Here is a 22,913-nt window from a genome sequence, read left to right as displayed (position 1 = left end):
CAGCAGCATCTCCATCTCCAGGAGTGGGCAGGGGTGCCCCGCAGTGCCCACCATGGCCCTCAAGCAGCCAAAGGCGTGAGTGGGTCTGGGGGTTTGTGGGGGCACACAGGGCATGGCTGGAGCGCTCTGGGGGTCACGGGGGGCTGTTGGAGGGGCAGGGGCTCGGGGGGTGCTGGGGAGAACTGAAGGGTGACTGGGGGAGGTGGGGACTGCAGCGGTCGGGGCTCACAGGGAGGCATTTTCAGGGGCTGCTGGATGTCTTGGTTTTGACTGAGAGAGAGAATTTTCTCCCAGAAGCTGCTCCAGCGCTGTTTTTGGTATTCAAAGTGAGAACAATGCTGGTAACATGCTGAATCAGAGCCCTGTTGAGCTCACTCCAAGGCAAGGACTTTTCAGTGTTCCATGCTCTGCCAGCAAGGGGAGCATGGCCAGGAGACCCGACCCCAACTGGCCAGGGGGATATTCCGGACCCCGGAACCTCCTGCCCAGTACAGAAACTGGGAGGGGGTTGGGAGCCAGCGATTGCTACTGGGGAACGGGCTGGGCATTGGTCAGTGGGTGATGAGCAGCTACTGGGCACTGCTGGTTTCTATTGCGTTTTATTCTGTTCTCTCTCCTTCCCATTACTATTCTTAATAGTAATAGCAGCAGTAATATCAATTTATTTAGTCTTGTTTCAGTTTTTTAACTGTTCTTATCTCCACTCATGGGTTTTACCTTTTCTGGATTTGCTCCTCCATCTCACCAGAGCAGCGAGTGGCTGTGTGGGACTGAGTTCCTGGCTGGGGTTAAACCACAACAGTCCTCTCTTTGGGTCACAAAGAGTTGAGATCTGAGCAGAGTGTGTTAAAACACAGTTGTAAGTCATATTTATTTAATAGCTGTGGGTCACAGTTTGCTCTCGTGGTTCCTGCCCGTGCGCTCACAGGTGCATTTTATAAAACCCTTCCTGGTGTGTGTGGTCCCATGGAAATGTTCATCCTCCCTGGCTCTGGGCTAAGGTTATCACTCTGTTGTGGTTGATAACACGGGGCTGTAGAGGACGGCTGGATCAGAGCTGCCGGCTGTGCCCGGCATTGCCGTCCCCGCTGGGCTTTGGGAGCCATCCAGTGGGAACTGCCAATAATTACACCTTTAGGCTTTTCTGCGAGAGCCAAGCCATGAGACAAATCTCCCAGCTCAGCCTTTCCTTTCCTTTTCCCTTCCCCCTGTCCTTCCCCTTCCCCTTCCCTTCCCAATACTCTCTGGTTACCCAAACCCTCAGGACAGTTTAGCCCAGAGCTCATCTCATAAAGCCACTCACTGTTCCCAGTGGGGGAGAATCAAAAAGAAAAGGTAAAACCTCTGAACTGACACAAGAACAGTTCAATAATTGATACAAAACTAAATATATTGATGTTACTGCTGCTACTAATAGTAATGAAAAGGAGAGAGAATGGAATAAAACCCAAGAGAAACCAGCAATGCCCAATAGTTGCTCATGCCCCACTGACCAATGCCCCACCCATCCCACAGCAGAGATTGGTGACTCCTGGCCAACCTCCTCCCAGTTTCTGTACTGGGCAGGAGGTTCTGGGGTCCGGAATATCCCTCTGGCCAGTCGGGGTCGGGTCTCCTGGCTGTGCCTCCGCTTGCTGGCAGAGCATGGAACACTGAAAAGTCCTTGACTGGGCTCCAACTCAAACATCTGTGTGCAACTGACACTGTTATGCTAAATCCTGAACATAGCCCTGTACACACTTCTGGGAAGAAAATTCTCTATCCCAGCCAAAAACAGTGCTCTGGGACATCCCAGGAAGAGATAAGGGTTTGGGGAAGTCTAGTTGTTGTCCTTGAAGGTGATTGTTTCAGTGGATCCTGGAAGGAGATGGGATCCTTGACCCTTTCCAAGCAGAGGCACATCCTCTGGGATCCAAGGAGGATGTGGGTGTCCTGGTTACAGAGCCTCCCCCACACCTTCTCTCCCTCTCTGTGCCTTACAGGGGCACCTTCTGCCAGCGGGCACCCACCTTCCTTGACTACCTGCACAGCATCCTGCAGAAGTACCCAGATGGAGGGCAGATCCTCAAGGTCAGACCCCCAGGGAACCCCATCTGGGATCTCCTGCCCAGCAGGGCAGGCACTGCAGGCAGTGGGGCTGGTCCCTGTCCAGCCCCAGGACCTTGGTGCCCAGCTGGGAGAGGGGTTCAATGCTCTTCTCAGGGCCTGGAGGGCCCAGGTGACCGAGCACTGATCTGTAATTCCAGGAGCTGGTGCAGAACGCGGACGATGCCGGCGCTACCGAGGTCGTGTTTGTGTCTGACGAGCGGGAGTTTGACATCACCGGAGGGGGACTGGAGGGCACCCAGGGTGAGAGGCACTGTGGGCACTGGGAGAAAAACTGGATGAAGCCTTGGGGTGGCACTGGCTGGTGCTGGGAGGGACTGGGGGAACTGGAACTGGTGAGGGGTTCTGGGATGTGGTGGGGGCACTGAGGGTACTGGGAGGACTCAGTGCTGCTGAGGGGGGTTTTGTGGGACTGGAGCTTGTGGGGACAGTGAGTGTGAATGACAATTCCCACTCCTTGTCCCAATTGCCCCTAACCCTTGCATGGTGCTGACCGCCAGGCCCAGCTCTCTTGGCCTACAACAACGCCGTGATGTCGGCCCGGGACTGGACAGGGATTCAACGCCCAGGGGTGTCACACAAGCGGGAGGATCCCCACAGCGTGGGGCGCTTCGGCTTGGGCTTCATCTCTGTCTACCACCTCACCGGTGAGTGGCACTGAGAGCCTAAACTGGGACTGAGCTGGGCGTGTAGGTTTTACTGGAGGCACTGAAATACAAGTGCTGGGGAGAACTGGGAGCACTCGGGGTGTGCAAAACGGAGGGCTGTGTCCAAAGTGAGGAAACCTGGAGCATTGGGAGGCTGGCTGGAAATGGAGAGCAGAGCTAGGGGGACAAACAGAGGGAGGACTGGTGAATTGGGATTAAGCTTTGGATCATGGGAGGCACCATGGGGATAAACTTGAGGCCATTGTGTGGGCATTGATGAGTTGGGATGATCTGGGAAGGCAGTGGTGTCCATGTCATCTCTGTGGCCTCATGGTTTCCATGTCTCCAGACCTGCCAGGTGTGCTGAGCCCCCCGTACCTGGGGGTGCTGGACCCCGAATGCCAGGTGCTGCCTGGTGGTGGCAAGCGCTGGGACATCTCTGAGGCCCAGGACCTTCCTGGCCTTTTCGAGCCCTTCTGGGCTGGGCTGGAAGCTGTAGGACAACACCGTGCCTCAGCCCAGGGCACCCTCTTCCGCTTCCCCCTTCGCCGGCAACCCTCAGAAATTGCTGCAGGGGTCTCCGATCCTGAGCGCATCTGCAACCTCATCCAGACCTTCCTCACAGAGGCCCCTCTTGCCCTCCTCTTCCTCCGCCATGTCCGCCGCGTGGCCCTGCACCGTGTGGCCCCTGATGGGGTCCAGACACTCGTGGGAACACTTGAGGCATCCCCTCAGCCTCTCCCTGTCCCGGTGCCATCAGGGGCTGAGGGGCTGAGTCTGGAGTGGTGCCTGGTGGCCCTGCGCTGGGATGAGGTGGGTGCTGGGAGCGAGTGGCTGGTGGCCACAGGCAGGGCCACTGAGGGGCCAGCCGTGGCTCTGGGCACACAGCTGGGGTGCTGCCCTGAGCTGAGCCTGGCACACCCCCTCTGCGGGGCCTGCCAAGGGCGGCTCTGCTGCTTCCTGCCACTGCCAGCCACTGACGAGACGGCCACGGGGCTGCCCGTCCATGCCAGCGCCCCCTTTGCCCTCTCCGATGATCGCCGCCACCTGCGCTGGCCCCAGGAGGGCGAGGAGGGTGAGGAAGATGCCCGCTGGAATGCTCTGCTACTGCTCGACCTCCTGCCCCGGGTCTACAGCCCCTTGGCCGCCGTGGCCGTGGCCCTGCCCGGTGCAGATGCCTACAGCCTGTGGCCGGACCCCGAGCGCACGCCGAGCTGCGGCCGGATGCACAGCCTGGTGAGCCGCGTGTGCCGGGAGCTGGCGGCCGCCCCCGTCCTGCTGCCGGCCGGGGGGCAGGGGCGGCTGCGGGCCCTCGAGGCTGTGCTGCTGCCGGCGGCCGCGGGCGATGAGGCCGCACGGCGGGCGGTGCAGGCCTTGCTGGTGGCAGCCGGGGAGCCGGTGGCCGAGGTCCCTCCCCACGTGTGGAGGGCGCTGGCTTTGGGGATGCCGAAGGGTCTGCGGGAGGCCACGGCGGGACACGTGCGGGAGGTGCTGCGGCGCCACGGGGCCGCAGCGCTCCCGGCTGCCGGCCGCCTCTCCCTGCTGCGCTACGTGGCCGGGGATGGGTGCCATGCTGAGCTCCGCGGCCTCCCCCTCCTGCCCCGCGCCGACGGAACCTTCGTGGCCTTCGGAACTGCGTCGGCCATTGTCTACGTGGACACACCCGACTGCCCCAGGTGAGCCCGCGGCCCCCGGCGGCTCCGTTCCTTGCAGAGTAGGCAGGACTGCCAGCTGCCCACAGTCACAGCTCTCGCTCTTGAATTGGGAAGGGGGGGCATGGCCAAACCTGGATATTTGGCCCTGGATATTTGGGCTCCTCACTACCCTCCTTCTCTAGTGTCACCAAGTGGGAGCTAAGGCAGGTGTCCAGAAAACTGCTCCCCATTACCCCTCTGGTCCCCCAGCACCTCTGTTTGTCACCACAGGGAGCTCCTGCCTGGCTTGGCTGGGTCCTTCCTGCCCTCAGACCTGGAGCCAGGCTTGGACAGCCTCCTGCGAGGCATTGCCAAGAAGGGTAAGAGATGGGGGTCCCTGGATCACCTTTAGGTCCCTGCTTGCCCCCCCTAAGCCCCAACACGCCCAGGCAGCCTTGTACACCTTGGGGTTCCTCTGCAGCCCCAGTATCTCCCTGTACGTCCCTGTCTCTCTGGGGATCCATGTCCTTGCTGTTCTTCCCACATTCCCCTGTCCCCTTTGTGCTCCCTCAGGTGCTGAGTCTCACTGTGTTCCTCCTCTGAAGACCTCTGTGCTCCCCAGTGCTGGTCCCCCTAACACCTTTTTACCTCCCATATCTTTCTTATATCCCCACCCACCCTGAGGTTTCTGGGTTCTCTGTGGTCCTGTTGAGGGTATCCACCATCCCTCCAGAGCCCAGGTCCTCCCAAATTCCATATGGGGGCCACCCATCCGCTGCAGGTTCTTTCTCCCCCATCCTGTGTCCCCCTGCCAGGTCCCAGGTCCCATGTGTTTCTAGTGCAGCCTCTGCCTCTTGTACACAGGTCTCTTCTCCAACCTGGTTCTGCTGGATCCAGCCGTGACTGTACAGACCCTGCGCTTGGCTCTGCCCCCCACCTGGACATCCCAGTCTTCAACCCCAGTGACGTGGTGCCCAGCCCAAGGCCTCCCCCAGCCCCCAGCCTCCTGGTTCCCAGCCCTGTGGCAATTCCTGGCCCACCGCATGGAAGACCTGGGCCCTCTGGAGGGGCTTCCTCTCATAGCCCTGTCCTCACTGGATGCCCCTACGGTCCGTCTGGCTCCACTGATACCCGAGTCCAGTCTTATCTTCCAGGCATGGGAGGGCCAGCTCCTGCCACTTGATGTGGCCTCTGTGCTGGAGATCCTGGGTTGCCCTGTGGTGCCACCAAGCACGTGGCACCGCTCGCTGCCCCGCTATGTCCTGCCTCCATCCCCCCTCAATGCCCTGCGGGCCCTGGGCAGGCAGGGGGCTGCCGCAGTGGCCTCCCGCATGGCCTCGCTGCCTGATGCAGATGTGGTCACCCTCCGGCACTACCTGTCAGATGTCCCATCCCTGACAAAGCAGGACATGGCCACTCTGGCTGCTCTGCCCCTCTTTCTGCCACTGCCCTGCTTGGCCACCCCACAGCCCACGGAGCTGGTGCCAGCCGCTGCCACCCCGGCGCTGGAGCCAGAGCTGGAGCTGCCCCAAGGTGTGGTGCTGCCGGAGGCTGTGTTGCGGTGCCGGGATGAAGTTGACCGGCGGCTACTCGGGAGGCTGCAGAGGCCCCTCATCAGTGCAGCCTGTGTGATGCTGAAGGCTGTCAGAGCCGTGGCCCAAGGGGCGTATGCGGGGCGAGCAGCTGAGACGCAGGCTCTGCTGCTCTGGGTGCTGCAGCACGGGGACACTGTCTTTGCACAGAGCCCCTCGCTCCAGCAGGCCTGCAGCACGCTGGCCTTCCTGGAGACCCCTGACGGCCCCGCATGCCCACAAGACCTCTATGACCCCTGTGACAGCACCTTGCAGGCGCTGCTGGGACCCGAGCGCTTTCCTCCTGCTGCCTTCCACAATCCATCTGTCCTCCGTGCCTTGAGGGCCGTGGGCTTGCGGCACGGTGAGGGGTGCATGCTGCCCTCAGACATCCTAGCAGCTGCAGCAAAAGTCAGTCAGGGTGGCACGGCAGCTCTGGACAGGGCTGAGGCACTGATCACTGTCTGCAACCACCCCAAGGCACTGCATGGCTTCAGTGCTGCAGAGCTCGGGCAGCTTCAGGCCCTGCCCTGGGTGCCTCGCTCCAAGTGCACAGGAGAGCCTGGGCAGCCCTTCCTGCCCCCTAAGGAGCTGAGGTCCATGCAGTACCAATCCCTGGTGGGGCTTGCCATGCCCCTGACTGACGCCTTTGTGCCAGAGGCAGAGAGGAAGCTGGGGCTGAGCCAGACCCCACCGCCGGAGAGAGTGTGGGAGCAGCTGAGAAAGCTGGCAGGGCGCAGGAACATGGATGAGGTGGGTCCTGCTCTCCAGCCCATCTACTGGCACATGCAGGAAAACCTGAAGGCCTTTGGGACTGCCCCGGATAGTGCTGTTGTGTGGACTGGGTCTGGGCTTGTCGTGCCACGTGATGCTGTGCTGGGCTATCCTGAGAAGCTGGAGCTGGGGATGCTGGTGCCCCGGGTGCCCCCTGACTTCCTGTCCTACGGCTGCCTCTTCAGGGCTTGGGGAGTGGCAGATGGGGTGAGTGAGGAGAGGGCAGTGTCAGCCCTGCGCGCCCTGGGGCAGGACATAGACAGGCGCAGCTCCAGAGCGGGCACTGCCGCAGAGTTGCAGGTGGTTGTAGCTGTCCTGGAGTGGCTGCAGAGGCGAGGCCACCACGGTGAGGGCACTGTGCCGGTTCCTGTGAGGATCCCTCAGGGCTCAGGCTTTGCCCTCCGTCCAGCTGCCTCTGCCGTGTACCTGGACATGGAGCTGGAGGAAGAGGAGGATGTTCAAGAGGTGGTGCACGAGGCAGTGCCTTCCAGCACAGCCATGTTCCTGGGCACGGAGCGTCTCAGTACGCGGGTGCTGGGCCCAGAGCCGTTCACAGCCTGTGGCCCCTCAGAGCCCATCACCCGACGCCTCCGCAACATCCTCCAGGAGTACGGCGAGGAGGGCGACCTCTTCACAGAGATGGTCCAGAACGCAGAGGATGCCAGCGCTACCGTGTGCCGCTTCCTCCTGGACCTGCGGTGCCGCAGAAAGGCCTCCTCTGGGCTGCTAGACCCAGGCATGGCTGCCTGCCACGGCCCAGCCCTCTGGGCCTACAACGATGCCCTGTTCACAGAGGATGACCTCCAGAACATCACCCGGATTGGGGCTGCCACAAAGGAGGGCCAGGCAGGCCGGATCGGGCGCTTTGGGCTGGGCTTCAGCTCTGTGTACCGTGTCACGGATGTGCCAGCAGTGCTGAGTGGGGAGACACTGCTCATCTTTGATCCCAATGGCACCCATCTGGGCAAGCACATCCCCAGGGCCGGCTCCCCTGGCATCCGCCTGGACTTCTCCAGCCGACCACGCATCCTCCGTGTGTTTGCTGAGCAGTTCCAGCCCTACCACGGTATCTTTGGGTGCTGCCTGCCTGAGCCAGGACCCTTTCCAGGGAGCCTTTTCCGCTTGCCCTTTCGCACTGAAGAGGAAGCTGTGACATCACAGATTTGCTCTGAGGCCTTTGGTACAGAGCGCATCCAGTCCCTTGGAACTGCTTTCCTTGGCTCTAACCGGCTCCTGCTGCTCTTCCTGAAGAAAGTGAGGGAGCTGTCTCTGGAGATGCTGCCAGACACAGCCACTTCTGCAGAGGATACCATGCCTCTGGTCACGTTGCAGAGAAAGGAGATCCGAGACTTGGGGGCCCCTGGGGATCCCCCAAGTTGGGCAGCCATCGAGCAGCTCTCAGCCTGTGAGGAGAAATCCAGGACCACGTGGCACTACCTGGTTTTGGTGTGTCGGGGTGATGGGGAGTTGTTGGAACTGTTTCACCAGAACACACAGGCAGGACTCCATCCTCCCCTTCCCATGGCTGGAGTGGCCTTTCCCCTTGCCCCTACTGAAGATGGCAAGTGGGTGCCACGTCTGGACGCTGAGAAGGGGCAAGTTTTCTGCCACCTTCCCATGCCAATCATGTCAGGGCTGCCAATCCACCTGCATGGGGCCTTCAGCATCCTCTCAAATCGCAAGGGGCTGTGGGGCACGGCGGAGCGGGGCAAGTGGAACCGGGTGCTGCTCCACAATGCCGTGCCACTGGCCTGGCTCCGGGCACTGGACCATCTCCGTGCCATGCACGAGGCAGGCGAGTTAAAGAACTATGAGTATCATCTCTTCTGGCCAGACATTAGCACTGCCCATTACCCCTTTACAGAGGCTGTGACTGGTTTCTACCAGGCTGTGGCAGCCAGGAGTGGCCCAAGGCTCTTTTCCGATGGCCACTCCTGGTGCTCACTGCAGGACGCCCGCTTCCTGCACCAGGCTGTGGAGAGACACCCTGAGCTGGGAACTGTGGCACAGCGAGTCTTTGCCATCACCGTGCCCCGTCCCCTGTTGGCTGTGGCCTTGCCTGGGAAGGTGCAGGAGGGCCTTGGGAAGGCGCTGGATGCTGGAACCTATGACTGGAGCCACTTTCTCTGTGAGCTTGTGCTTCCCAACTTGGAAAATCTCCCTGATGTTGACCGGAACCTGCTGGTGCTCCATGCGCTGGATATGTCTCATGAGGATGTGGACAAAGTGCTGCGGACAGTGCCCTGCATCCCTGTCACCCCTCATGGCCACCTGCAGTTCATCAATTACCTGGTGCATCCCAGAGGCCGTGCTGCCCCTTTATACAACCCTGAGGATGGGCGCTTCCCCACTGGGAATGCCTTCCTGGAGAGACTAAACCAGCTAGAGAGACTGGGCATGGTGAAGAACACCGTGGCTCTGCCAGAGCTGCTGGAGAGGGCAAAGACTGTGCAGCTAGTCTGGACCAAGAATCATGCCCAGGGCTGCCAGAGGGCTGCCTGCATCCTTGAGTTACTTCGGGATGCAGTGAAGAAGGGAACAAACGACACCCTGCAGGCCGCTTTCCAGAGTGTGCCCTTCCTCCCTGCTGCACAGCACACCGGTGACCCTGTGCTGCTGCCAGCTGCCCAGCTCTACCATCACCTCCATGAGCCACTAGTGGGACTCATCCAGCCTATCTTGGCTTCTAAAATGCTGGGGGAAAACTTCAGCCTCTCCAAGGAGGTAGCGTCCTTCTTGGGACTGGACCGGCAGGTACCATCAGCTCAGGTCCTTGAGCAGCTGCGAGCACTCCGTCGTTTCTCTAATACTCTCCCTTTGGAGACCCTGCAGAACAACACCAACTGCTGCTACAAGCACCTGAACATGCTGCTCCAGGAACATTCCTCCAGCCGGGATGAGGTGGCATCTGCAGTGGCCCCAGGGGAGCCCTTCATCTTGGTGGGCTCCCGTTTTGTGCCAGTCACAGCTGTGGCTGAGACACTGTCATTTGAGGCTGTCCCATACCTTCATCAACTTCAAGACCAGTACAAGTCCTACAGAGAGCTCTGGGAGTGTGTGGGGCTGCGCCACACATTCGCCTGGGATGATTATGCCCGAGTGCTCTGCACCCTGGCAGAGACACATGCTGGAAAGCCACTGCCTGCTGCGGAGCTGAATCTGGCCCTGCGGCTTGTGTCTTGTGGCTTGATGGAAGATGGCAACCAGCCTGATGCCTGCCAGACCCAGCAACTCTTTCTGCCTGATGAGGAGGGCATTTTGCACCCACGGGACAAGCTCTACTTCAATGATGCACCATGGATGCCGTTGGACAGAGATGTCCTGCTGTGCCATAAACAGCTGTCCCGAGAGACAGCCCTGCACTGTGGGGTGACCACCACACGCCACCGAGCACTGGAGAGGTGTGTAGTCAACATTGATCACCTGAGCCTCTGGGCACAGCCATTTGGTCCCCATGAAGATTTGCCAACGCGACTGAAGAACATCTTGAAGGAGTATCCCACTCCTGATCTGGTGAAGGAGGTGCTCCAGAACGCGGATGATGCTGGTGCGGGGCTTTTGCACTTTGTGTGGGACCGCCGGCAGCACCCAGCAAAGGCCACCTTTAGTGAGGAATGGAAGACGCTGCAGGGCCCTGCCCTCTGCATCTACAATGATCGTCCCTTCCAGGAGCAGGACATTAAAGGCATTCAGCATCTGGGGGTCGGCAGCAAGCAAGACCGTCAGGATGTCACAGGCAAATATGGCCTTGGCTTCAACACTGTCTACCACTTTACTGACTGCCCAGCCTTCCTGACCGGAGACAGTACCCTGTGTGTCTCTGATCCCCATCTCTTCTATGTGCCCACAGCCACAACTGAGAAGCCTGGTAGCATGTTTGCTGTCAACACTGACTTCAAGAAGAATTTTCCAGACATTTATGACACCTTCCTACCATCCTTCTTCAACTTGAAACAGGGCGTCCTTTTCCGGCTGCCGCTCCGCACTGCAGATGAGGCTGCCAAGTCCAGGGTGTCTGACATTGTCGTGCGAGACCAAGACCTCAAGAACATGGAAGAAACACTGGCTAAGGAAGGTGAGGACTTGGTGCTCTTCCTCCGGCACGTCCACACCATCATCTTCTCTGAGATCCCCCCAGATGGGAAAGAGTTGGTGGAGAAACTGCAGGTAACCACGGAGCTCACAGAGGATGATGCAAAGTTGAGACGGGATTTTCAAGCAAGATTAAGCCAAGCCATGGATGGGAACAGCCCCACCCCTCTCTCCTATACCATGAAAGTCAAAAATAGCAGGACCAAGACCACAAGTTTGTGGCGGGTGATCTCCCAAATTGGGGTGGAGGATGGGGCTGAGGAGTCTCCAGAGCTTAAATGGCTGCCCTATGGGGCTGTGGCTGCCCGCCTGGAGCCTCTGAACCGGGTCAAGGGCAGAGCCTTCTGCACCCTCCCACTGCCCTTAGTCACTGGGCTGCCTTTGCACATCAATGCCAACTTCTCTGTGGATGCAGCCAGGTGCAGTCTCCACTGGGACAAAGGCGGCACAGGGGCAACCTGGAATGGCTTCTTGCTCCGGCGCTTGGTGGTTCCACTATACTGTTACTTTCTCACCAGGCAGTGGAAAGCCCTGAAGCCAGAGTGCCAGTCCCTGGAACTCTGCTGTCAGCACCTGGACTCCCACTTCCTCCAGTTTTTCCCTGTTACGAAAAGTGTGTTACCTATGTTCCAGGACATGGTGAGAGAGGTCTACAAGTACCTCAGTCATGAACGCCTGCCCCTTGTGCCTGTGTACAGGGAGTCATCTGACGGGGTGACAATAACCTGGGCCTCTCCAGGTGGAGGGGACATGCTAACAGAGCCATACTTTCTCAAGGAGATGCCTGAGCCAGAAATCCAGAAAGTGCTGGAGCAACTGAACATGAAACTGGTTCCCGCATTCCCCCACCTGCAGCAGATCCGCGAGGAGTTCATTGAAGCCCAAGTGAACACTGTTGTCTTAGGGCCAGCCTCTCTCCGGTGCTTCCTCAAGGCCTTGGCTCTGCCTGTGCCCTGCAAGCTGGCTGACACACCCCTGAGGACCCCAAAGAGCTGCACCTACCTGCTGCAATACTTAACAGGACGGAACAGCCACTCCCAAGGTACTCACAAGGATGGGGACAAGGCAATCCTGGAAGGCCTGCCCTTGCTGGCCACAGAAGATGGTCTTCTGCATGCTTGCAGTAGCCACCACCCTGTCTTCAAGAACTCCTTTGCTGACCTCTTCCCCAAGCACAGCCACCGTTTTGCCCAAAAGTGTGTTCCTGCATGGATCCCACCTTGCTTTGTGAAGGAACTTGACCTCCCACAGGCCATACCACTCATCCAGGAGGTGTTGGGTCAGTGGAAGTGGACCAAAGAGGGGGAAAAGTGGCTCGGGGGGCTGTGGACCTTCTTTGAGAAGGTGATCCGCTCCGATACCTCAGATGCGGCCATGAAGTCATTCATGAATCATCTCCAGAATATGGCAGTGCTGCCTGTTCAGGGGAATAAGAAAGACTCAAAGCACCTACTGCCACTATCCTCCCTCTCCAAGGTTCTTTATGAGTGTTACTCTGAAGTGGGAAAAGTGCTGCATAAAATGGGCATCCCTGTGCTCCAGAAGTCCCTGCTGCCCGGGAGTTTTGCCTACGATTTCCTGAAGCCAGAGGCACTGCAGGTCAGAGATCCCGGGGCTATAGTGGCCCATCTGGCAGACACAAGAGCTGATCTGTGCTGGGGGGATTTAGAGGAGGAGGATGTGTCAGCCCTGCTAAGGTTTGTCAGGCAGGGAAAGGAAAAGCTGGATTCACGTGCACTGGAGCAGCTCCAGCGCCTGCCTCTCTTCCAGAAGTCTGGGGGGGGCTATGTAGCTGTGGCTCCCTACCGCAAGGTGCTGTTACTCCGCAAACAGGTGCCCTTGAATGCCCAAGCCCTGTATGACTTGGATAAAGACATGGTGCTTCTCACACTAAGCCTGTCCCACAAATGGCTGGCCGAGCGTTTGAAGTGGGAGGTCACAGATGACCAAAAGCTCTTCATGACTGTGGTACTTCCCCAGCTGTCCCAGCTCACACAGCAAAACCTCATGGAAGCTGTACGATTGTTCTTTGTCCTGAAACCTTCCTATGATGTTGAGAGTGTGAAGGCCATTGTGGCAGCTTTTCAAAAAGTGGCCTTTATACCAGATGCCCACGGAACACTGCGCCTGGCCTCCTACTTCTACCTTGACATGCCCTCCTTCCACATCCTGCGGCTCCAAAACCGCTTTGTGCCTGAATCTTTCTTTAAGGAGCTACGTTTGAACCAGAAAGAAATTGTGCAGTTCCTACTGGAGGCAGGTGTCCGCACCAGCCTCTCTGTAGAGGATTTTGTGGCACTGGCTGAGGAGATAGAGCGTGAAGCCACTCAGGCTACATGCCATGCTGCAGAACTGCTGGAGCGACAGCAGGAGATGGTCGAGCAACTTGCAATCCTGTTGAAAAATCCTGAGTCAGAGGGTTTCCTGAGGAAAATTGCCTCAATCCAATTCCTGCCTCCACTGGATATCCCCGCAGACTTAATGAACCTTCACCCTCCTTTTGCAGACTGCACTAAGGCCGTGGCTCTGAAAGGCAGCGTTTCCTACTGCAACAATGTGGCTGAACTCCTGTGGACATCAGTCACCATCCTGCAAAAATCCCTTGAACTTGAGAAGACATCCCTGAAGGCCATGGGAGTCCTTGTAGAGATACCCACTGCCCTGGTGGTGGCCAACCTGGAACATGTGTGCAGGGCAGCTTGCTCGACACAAGGACAGCTAAGCACACGGGCCAAGGTGCTCCATAGTATGTACAGCTTCCTGCAGGACCATCTGGAGGAGGTGGATGCAGAGCACCTCGCTGAGCTGCCCGTGGTGCTGGCCAAGTCATGTGACATGGCCAGGCCATGGCAGGTGGTGGCAGCACTCCCAGACGAGGCTGACTTTTACCCCTACCTCCTCATGCCTCACCCCCAAATTGTTGTCTTTAGAGATCTCCTGCAACACCTTGGCGTTGTCCTGGTCCCCACACTAACTCACTACAGCCGTGTCCTGGCCCAAATCTACCAGGAGAGCCATGGCAGTGGGACCCTTTCCAGTAGCCAGAAGAAGACGGTCCTGGTGGCCACACAGCATTTCTTCCAGCTGCTGCGGGAGAAACCAGAGCCCCCTGATTGCTCTGCTGTGGCTGAGCTGTACCTGCTGAGCACTGCTGACTGCCTGGAGCTGTCCCACAAACTCTGCTTCAACGACTGTGTGCCCTCAGAGACTGCTCGGGCCCTGGAGAAGACCTTTGTGTTCATGGCTGCTCTGCCAGTGTCTGGGTGTAATGCCAGGTGGCTGCTGCAAAGGCTGCCACCACACCTGCAGCCACGGGTGCTTTCAGAGGTGACAGAGAAGCAGCTGGAGGAGGGTGGTCCACAGCCATGTCAGCACGGCTCTCAGTGTCCTGCGCAGAGGCGTCTGCAGACCCTGTTGGTATCCCCGTGGTTTAGGCTGGGGCTGGAGTCCCTGGTGCAGTGGCAGACCCCCAAGGCTATGATGGGAATGGAGGGGGATGGTGGCTTTGCAGTGGAGCAGGTGAAAGTGCAGTGCTGCAAGAACATCCGCACTGTGTTGGTGCACAGCGGGGCAAAGGTGGAGGGCAGCTCCCAGTCGCAGGTTATCCACGTGTGCCTGTCTGGTGGTGCCCAGCGGCTCTTCTACATCCAGCACGCAGAGATGGTGCTGAACCGGCAGCAGCTGAGGGTGGTGGAGACGCTGGTGCAGGAGATCAATAACATCCTGGGTGGGCAGCTGGAGACACACGCTTTGTCCGTGCTGCGTGAAATGCTGGTCTGCGAGGAGCCGCAGGACATTGCCTTGGTTCTGGAGGAGAACAATGTGGCACTCGTGGAGGCTGCACCAGAGCCAGAGAAGAGGCTGCAGGAGGAGGCTGAAGCTGTGGCAGAAGAGGGGCCATGGAAGGATCCCAGCCTGGCAATGAGGCCTCTGCATGGTGTCAGGGGGCCAAAGGTGTGGGGCCAATACAAACCTGTGAGCATGCCCTGGCACCACGGGCAGGGAGGCAGTGGCTCCTTGCTGAGCAGTGAGGAGCTCATGGTCCTGACTCCGTCCATCCCTGAGGCCCTGCGTTGGCTGTGTCAGGCCACGAGTGACCTGCAGGCCGCCAACAATGACATCTTGCACAGCTGCCCCAACTGGGTGCTCTTCAAAGTGCACCAGGCCCTGGAGAAGGCGCTGGTGGCGGCCGTGCTTTGCCGTGGGGTAGCCTTTGCGGGCCATAGGGGGCTAATGGGCATGGCCCGAAGCCTGGAGGCCGAGGAGCCGGAGCTGAGGGGCCTCGTCCTGGATGTGCAGTGGTTGTGTGACTGCGGTGTGGACAGCAAAGCCACGCAGTACCCGAGTTACCATCCCTTTCCCATGATCCCCAGTGAGGCCTTCCCCAGTGTGGATGAGGAAGAGGTCCTGAAGCGGGCACAGAAAGTGCTGGTGACACTGAAGAACTATGTGGGCAGAAAGTGAGAGGTCCCTACCAAGGGGCATGGCACCTGGGGCAAAGGACCACCAGGCGCCCATCAGAGACCCACCATGGACCTGTTGTGGACTCACCGTGGACTTGCCACAGGCAATTCCAGACTGTCCAGCCCTGGTAGGGGAGTTTTGGTGGCAGATGAAGGCCTAGACCACTGGACATCACAGAGTAGCCTGAGCCATTGGCATGTCTTGAGTGTGCAGTAAATAAAGTGCAAAATAAATGTTGCAGTGCTGGTAGATATCCTTCACTGACAGTGGAGTCAGGGACATGAAGAAGTCATGGGAAATGGGTGTTGAAGGTGGAGGTGGTGATGAAGGCATTTGGAGAGCTGTGGTGGGTCAGTTTTGTCTAGCCAGGTGCCCACTGAGCCACTCCATTACTTCCCCTCTTTGACTGAAAAGGAGAAGAAAATGTGATAAAAATCCCATGGGTCAGGGAGATCACTGACCAATTACTGTCACAGTCAAAACAGACTCACCTTGGGGAAATTAATTTATTTTATAACCAATTAAACAGAGTAGAAAAATGAGAAATAAGAATAAACCTTAAAACACCTCCCCCTACCCTCCTTTCTTCCCAGACTCAGCTTCACTCCCAACTCTTTTACCTCCTCCCCTTGAGCAGTGCGCAAGATGGGGAATGTGGATTGCTGTCAGCTCATAACACTTGTCTCTGCTGCTCCTTTCTCCTCACAGATTCCCCTCTCCATGGGAGACAGTCCTGCACCAACTTTTCCAATGTGGGTCCTTCCCACGGGCTGCAGTTCTCTAAGAACTGCTCCAGCAAGGTCCCTTTCCATGGGGTACAGTCCTTCAGGAACAGACTGCTCCCGTGTTCTGCCAGCTCCTGCATGGACTCCTCTCCACAGAGCACAGCCCCTGCCAAGGAGCCCGCTCGAGCGTGGGCTCCTCCCAGGCTGCAGCTCCCTTCAGGGCATCCCCACCTGCTGTGCTGTGGCGTCCTTACATGGGGTGCAGTGGGGATCTGTTCCTCTACTCACCTACATGGGCCATGGGTCAAAATCGTCCCTATGGGCTGCACCACGGGCTGCAGGGGAATCTGCTCCAGCATCTTCTCCTTCCTCAGCCTTGGTGCCTGCAGGGCTGTTGCTCTCACATCATCTCCTTCCTCCCTGCTAGCTGCTGTTGCACAGCAGTGTTTACCCCTTTTTTAGTATCTAATCACAGAGGCCCTCCTGGCATCACTGGTTGGCTCAGCCTTAGCCAGTGGCAGGTCCATCCTGGAGCCCTCTGGAGCTGGCTCTGCCCAACATGGGGGCAGCTTCTGGTGTCTCCTCATAGAGGGTCACCCTGCAGGCCCCTGCCACCCAGACCTGGCCATGCAAACCTGTGACAAGGATGATGAGGTAGTACCAAGGGGAGCATGAGGGTCTCAAGAAAAGCATGAGGTAGGGGAAGCAACAAGAGGAGCTCAAATGTCAACGAGCTGGAGTCATTGCCATAGGCCCAGAGATCACCACCAAAGTCCCAGTGTGACTCTGCTGTATGAGGCCAGGTACACGGCCTGGCCCTGGGTCAGGGCAATCCCAAGCACAGACTCGGGCTGGGCAGAGCAGGGGTTAAAAGCAGCCCTGAGGAGGACTTGGGCATGTTAGTGGACATAAATTTCAGTGTGCCTCAGCCTCTTGTGCTGTTACAAGAAAACCCCATGTCCTGGGCTGGCACCACAGCGTGGGCAGCAGGGGACAAGGGGGATTCTGCACCTCTGCCCTGCTCAGGTGAGACCCCACATGCAGAGCTGTCTCCAGCCCTCGGGTCCACCATCAGAAGGATGTGGAGTGAGTCCAGAGAGGCCAAAGAGATGCTCCGAGGGCTGGAGCCCCTCTGCTCTGAGCCGGGCTGGGAGAGCTGGGGCTGTTCAGCCTGGAGAAGAGAAGGCTTCAGGGAGACATTTCCAATGCCTAAAGAGCTTAGAGACATTTCCAATGCCTAAAGAGGCTCTAAGAGAGCTGAGGGGTGACCTTGGACGAGGGGTGACCTTGGACAAGGGCCTGGAATGCCAGGACAAGGGGAATGGCTTTCAAATGGCAGAGGGCAGGGTTAGAAAAAACTCTTCCCTGTGGGGATGGTAAGATTCTGGCACAGGTTGGCCAGAGCAGCTGTAGCTGCCCCATCCTTACAAGTGTCTGAGGCCAGGTTGGAGGGGACTTGGAGCAGCCTGGTCTGGTGGCAGGTGTCCCTGCTCATGGCAGGGGGTGGAATAGGATGACCTTTGAGGTCCCTCCAGCCCAAACCAGTCTGGGATTCTGTGCTGAGGTGAAACATCACCATGGTGATGACAAATCCAGGGGCTGCCAAGCTGCCATGGCATCATGTCCATTGGGTGGTCCCTGACCAGGCCAAAGGGCAGCTCCTGAGGAGACCTGGTCATCTGATTGGGCCAAGGCTGCAGAAGTGGGATGCCATCACTCAGTGCTGAAGGCTCAATGTCAGGTGCCCTGACCCTTGACCAGTAGAACGTGGAGGTTTTTGTGCCTTCAAGGCAGAGCAGCCCAGGCACATGGCTTCTGCCTCTCCTGCCTGTGTTTCTCCCCTGTTTGGGCAAGGGATGTGAGCTGAGCTGAGGCTGGACATGACATCAGTGTGTGGCATGTCTGCCAGCCTCAGGGACCATAGACAAGGGGTGGGGGGGGGCTTCAGCCACCAGGAAGATGCATTGCTACCACTCACTGTGACAGAGAACATGGAAAAGAGAAAGTTTTGGTTGCAAAATACAGCTTAAAGACTAACTAGAAAATTAGATAAAAGAATGTAAAAGTAGACACATAGGATGTTGAACAGAGCTGGAAGCAGTGGAAAAACAGATTATAAAGCACCTAAGTGAGGTTTTTGGCAAAGTTATGTAACAAGAAACAAGAGTGTGTGCCCTAAGAGAAGTTCAAGGCAAGGGCACTTCCAAATTTGGGGACTCACAGTGAATATGACCACCAGAGACCCCTTTAGACGACCCTCCAAGACCATAAAAGGAGTTCCAGCAAGGGACAGAGGTGGGTAAAGTAGTTCTAGGAAAAGTAATGTTTGTGTATGAGCTAGGAACTACCTTGTGATACGTATGATCATGGTGGAATAAATCCCTGTTGTAAAGTTTCTTCACTTAGAGGAGACATCCTCGGCATATAAATATTAGTCATTAATCAAGAGTAATACTAGATCCAGGGATGATCTGAAATGAGTGCTGTCACCATAGCCTGGCCACTTCATACACCTGATCCAGCAGCACTGAGCATGCTGGTTTGGGAGATTTTCCCTCAGCCATTCACTTGGTATGTATCTCACTAGTCCGGCTGTAAGGAAACTGTGTGGCTGTTGAATGTTTTACAATGTCCAGCAACACCATCCCTGGTCTGCCATTATTTGCAGAGTCAATCAGGTTGGCCAGGCACCACGTGCCCCTGGTAAATCTCTGCTGGCTGTTCCCAATGCCCTTCTCTCTCACTTGCTTGAAAGGGTGTCCAGGAGGATTTGCTCCATCACTTTCCCAGGGATTCCAAAGCAGATGATTAGCCTGTAGTTCTTCAGACCCTCTGTGCCCATCTTTAAAACTGGCGTAGTGCTCTCTGAAGTTCTCAGGAACCATCTCCACTGGCCAGCCTCCTCTGAAGACAATGGACAGCTGCTGTAGCTTCCTCCAGTCTAGACCTGGTGTATGCCTGGCTCAAGAGCTCCCTAACTGTTCTCCCCCTCCTCTACTGCTGTGGCATAGGAATGTGAGAGACACAAGCTAGAAGCAAGTGAATCTGCTTTATTGCAAAGTTAGGACATTATTTATACATTTCAGTGTGAATAAGTGTTCAGCAGTTTGCTCAAAAGCAGTTGCAGGCCTGTAATAAATCCATCGTTTTGACAGCTTGTAATTCTTCTCTCAAGGTTTACAGGCTTGACAAACAGGACCTTTACAGTTTTCAGATCATGTGTAATCAGCTTTCTTCCCCATTTCTCACCATTCTTGTTTGCATGATGCAGGGCAGGCTTCCTGTGTAAGTGCTTCCATAAGTGCTTCCACAGGAATGTCTGTACACTCCTCCTGGATAGCTTGATTCTTCTTCCACATTTTTTTCTTCCACATTCCTCTTTTCTGAGCTGAGGTTGATCAGAAGTTTCCGGTTCATTTGATCTCCTGTCACCCAGGGTTGTGATTCTGCTTTTCACCTTGCTAAGTTATTTTAAATTATGCCCTCAACCCTTGACCTTCTCATCCTCAGCCAGTTCTTGAGTATTTTCAGGATCAGGAATTCCTCCCTCCTATCAAAGGTCATAGAGAGACGAATGAATTAAACACTGGGCAAGTTTCAACTTTGATCTGTCATCATTAATGGAGAAATTGACCTAGGAGGTAAAGGAACTCACAGATGTATGCAGCTTCAGCCCTTGCCTAGGAATTGTTCCTGATCTTCACAAAACACGGCCTTCTATGGCTTGCAGAATAGTCTTGGAATGATCTCTACAGCCCAGCTTTTACCTCCCTCAGAGTGCTCCTTCCCACAGTATGTCACACCAGTCTGGCACAGTTCCTGTGCAGGTGACATCCACTGCCACCTGGACCACTTTACCCACCACCAGTGAAGGAGCATGGATCATTCCATTTTTTCCCACATAAGATATGGAGCAGAAATTACTGTTGTAAATCCTGCCAATTCTTTCTGAATAAGTACATACAAGCAAAGACATCTTGCACAGGATCTACCTTTTTGGAACCCTGGTGATCAGTGGCACAGAGTCCAGTGGTGGACTGTTGCAGCCTGAAGAGCTGCTAGTAAAGTCCAGGGTAAGGAAGCAAAAAGAGCCTTTGCATCGTCTCCAGAGATGTTTAATTCAGCCTTGCGGGGAGATATTCCGAGTCCCCAGGGACACTCATGGGAGACTCGAGGTTTCTCCCTCCCGAGGGCCATGGGGTGAACCTGGTCTGGAGGCAGTACAAAAATGAGGGCCAGTCAGGGAATAGGGAGGGAGTGGCTCAGGGACATAGGAACAGGCATAGGGACAGGGGAAGGAGCCAATAGGGTCTAAACAGCTTTTTGAGGGATGCTTGTTGTGTCTCCCTAAGCCAGGGGATGCCCCCCAGGGTCCCCAGAGTGCACCCCGGAGGACAAGGCTGAGCCCAGTCCTTCCTGACACCTTTGTTACTGAACTGGGTGAGGGGGCCAGGCTGTGCCCTCCCACACACCAGGAGCAGTGGCTGATCTGCCAGAGAGAAGTGCTGCCATGCAGAGGGACAGTTCAACAAGGGGGACAGTTCAATGACAAGTGCTGAGTCCTGTCCTTGGCAAGGAACAGCCACAGGCAGCGGTGACTGCTGGGGGCCACCCAGTTGGAAACGTGAAGTTTGGCAGGGTTCTGCTGGACACCAGGATGCCCATGGGGCAGCAATGTGCTCCTGCAGCAATGCAGAACAGCGTCCTGGGCTGCACTGGGAGCTGTGTCACAGCTGGCAGAGGGAGGGGATCCTTTCCCTCTGCTCCACAGCAGTGAGGCAGCCCTGGAGTGCTGGGCCCAGAGCGGGGCTGCCCAGGACGTGACACAGGGACAGACTGGACAGAGTCCAGCACAGGGCCATGAAGCTGATGGAGGGACTGCAGCGTCTCTGCCATGAGGAGAGGCTGAGAGAGCTGGCACTGCCCAGCCTGGAGCAGAGCAGGCTCAGGGCATCTCATGCCTGGGCATGAAAAGCCAGGGGGAGGCTGCAGAGGGGACAGGGCCAGGGACAGCCCGGGGGCCTCGGGCACAGAGTGACCCACAGGAGGGGCCCTCCGAGCTCAGGAGACGCTGCTGCACTGGGAGGGTGGCCGAGCACTGCCGCAGGTGCCCGGGGAGCTGGGGGAGTCTCCATCCCTGCAGAGACTCAAAAGCCACCTGGACACATCCTGGGCAGCCGGCTCTGGCTGGCCCTGATGGAGCAGGGGCTGGGCAAGGTGACCTCCAGAGGTGCCTCCAGCCTCCCCCAGCCTGAGATTCTGTCACTCTGAGAACAAACAGGCTGCAGCTTCCTAAGGACAAATGAAAAAGCTCCACACATGGCAGCTTTCTCCTGCCTTCACCAAAGTGCTTCATGGCACATGTCTCCCTTCTGCAGATTCCTCCCTGGAGTGAGGATGCTCCTCAAGGTCACGCCTTGAGCCTGAGAGAAATGTTTGCTCGTGGTCATTGGTTTGGGTGAGTAGCAACAATCTTTAATTAAGACTTGGCTTTTGCTGGCTGGACTGGAATTGCTTCAATGTTGCTTCAGACATAATGCACTATACTGGAAGATATAAGTCTCTGCACTGTGGAGTAAATAGCCCTGACAAAGATAGTTTACTTTATTCATGATCATAATAAACTCTTTATTTTCCTATAAATATATCCTTAATCCTATGGAACACAGTTGTATAAAGGTTCAATTACACCTATACTATCCTATAAACATAAACTACTGACTAAGTCTAAAACTATATCCAGCTGCAGCCTGGCTCCTCTCTGAGACGTTCAGGAAGCAAGGAGGTCCCTTCTGCACCTTGTGTCTCCTGCCTGCTCCCTGCACAGCTCTCCAGGTGGTGCTGTCGCTCTTGGGCCAGCTGTGACTGCAGCGGGGACACCTGAAAGAGGCACAAGGCCCCGCTCAGACAAGCCCACGCTGGCAGGAGCACCTGCAGCCCCACGGTACCGGCTCTCTGGGCACACACAGCCTCCAACTCCAGCCCTCACCAACACTCTGCCCTTGGGCAAGGGGAAAGGAACAGGCTCCCACACACAACAGAGCTCAGAGCATCAACAAGTCCAGCTCAAGGCTGCCAAACCCTTCCCACGTACATCCCTCAGCCACCACAGGTCTATTACAGAGACTCCCAAAGGGATTTAGGAACCCAGCCCTGATTTCCAGACCACACATTTAGGCCACTGACCCCTTTCTCCACAGGCTGTGCCTCAACACAGAGGCTGCTGCTCCTCTGAGCTACTGGAGGACTCTTCTATTTCACAAGTCAACCAATTTCCATCGGTAGAATCATGGACAGGCAAGGTATAGTAGTCTGGAGGGAACACTCTCCTAAAAGTTCTGATTCTTCTCCTTTCAGGGTCCACCTGCACATTGGATGGGAGAGAGGGTCACAGAAAGCTGTCAGCAAACATGGAGCAAAAGCACCTCTGGACATCAAGGAAGGAGATCCCTGCTCTGAGACCCTGAACTGCACCAGACCACACTGGGGGCAAAAAGCTCTCGCTGGAGGCTGTGCAAGAGAGGCCAGTGTGTGTGTGCAGGGACACGGGGCCAGGGAGGGAGGCAGCGCAGTGAAAGCCCTTGTGAAAGCCATGGGCTGCCACAAGAGAGAGAACAAACAAAGGGCTGGGCCACAGCAGGGACAGGGAGAGGCAAGGGAACAAGCAGAGGTCTCCAAAGCACTGCCTGGCCTAAGGTGCTAAGTTGCAGAGGAGCCTGAGGCTGTGCAGAGGCAGTCAAAGCCCAATTTACCTGCTCACCACTTCTCCTGTGCACAGTGGATAATTCAGGCCTCTCTCTCTTCTCCTTCTCTGCTGATGCAAGCGGTTTCTTAGATTCCAGGCTGGTCCTTGAGCCACATAACAGCTGCTCCTCTTGTGCTGCAACAGCCTGCTGAGTG

At 56.8% G+C, this 22,913-nt stretch overlaps 1 protein-coding gene across 1 annotated transcript; it reads left to right on the top strand.

Annotated features, from left to right (window-relative positions):
* The first annotated feature begins 34 nt into the window (after positions 1–34).
* Positions 35–15,525, top strand: LOC128936114 (sacsin-like). Its single transcript, XM_054274835.1, has 7 exons — positions 35–75; positions 1,983–2,070; positions 2,247–2,349; positions 2,607–2,753; positions 3,103–4,429; positions 4,679–4,767; positions 5,252–15,525. Exons 1-7 carry the CDS (start codon positions 53–55, stop codon positions 15,286–15,288), a joined length of 11,814 nt encoding a protein of 3,937 aa, XP_054130810.1. The 5' UTR covers positions 35–52; the 3' UTR covers positions 15,289–15,525.
* The last annotated feature ends 7,388 nt before the right edge of the window (positions 15,526–22,913 follow it).

Source organism: Melozone crissalis, unplaced genomic scaffold (genome assembly GCF_028551555.1).
Source record: "Melozone crissalis strain CALT ecotype California unplaced genomic scaffold, PUWL_Pcris_2 ptg000017l_1, whole genome shotgun sequence".
Taxonomy (NCBI): Eukaryota; Metazoa; Chordata; class Aves; order Passeriformes; family Passerellidae; genus Melozone; species Melozone crissalis.
This window is presented reverse-complemented; position numbering and strand designations above follow the sequence as displayed.

Bases quoted from the DNA above. Each gene is read 5' to 3' on its own strand.
- LOC128936114 (XM_054274835.1), top strand. From the start codon at position 53: ATGGCCCTCAAGCAGCCAAAGGC. The intron at 2,754-3,102 runs GTGAGTGGCACT...CCATGTCTCCAG, and splicing joins CTCTGTCTACCACCTCACCG to ACCTGCCAGGTGTGCTGAGC. The intron at 4,768-5,251 runs GTAAGAGATGGG...TCTTGTACACAG, and splicing joins GCGAGGCATTGCCAAGAAGG to GTCTCTTCTCCAACCTGGTT.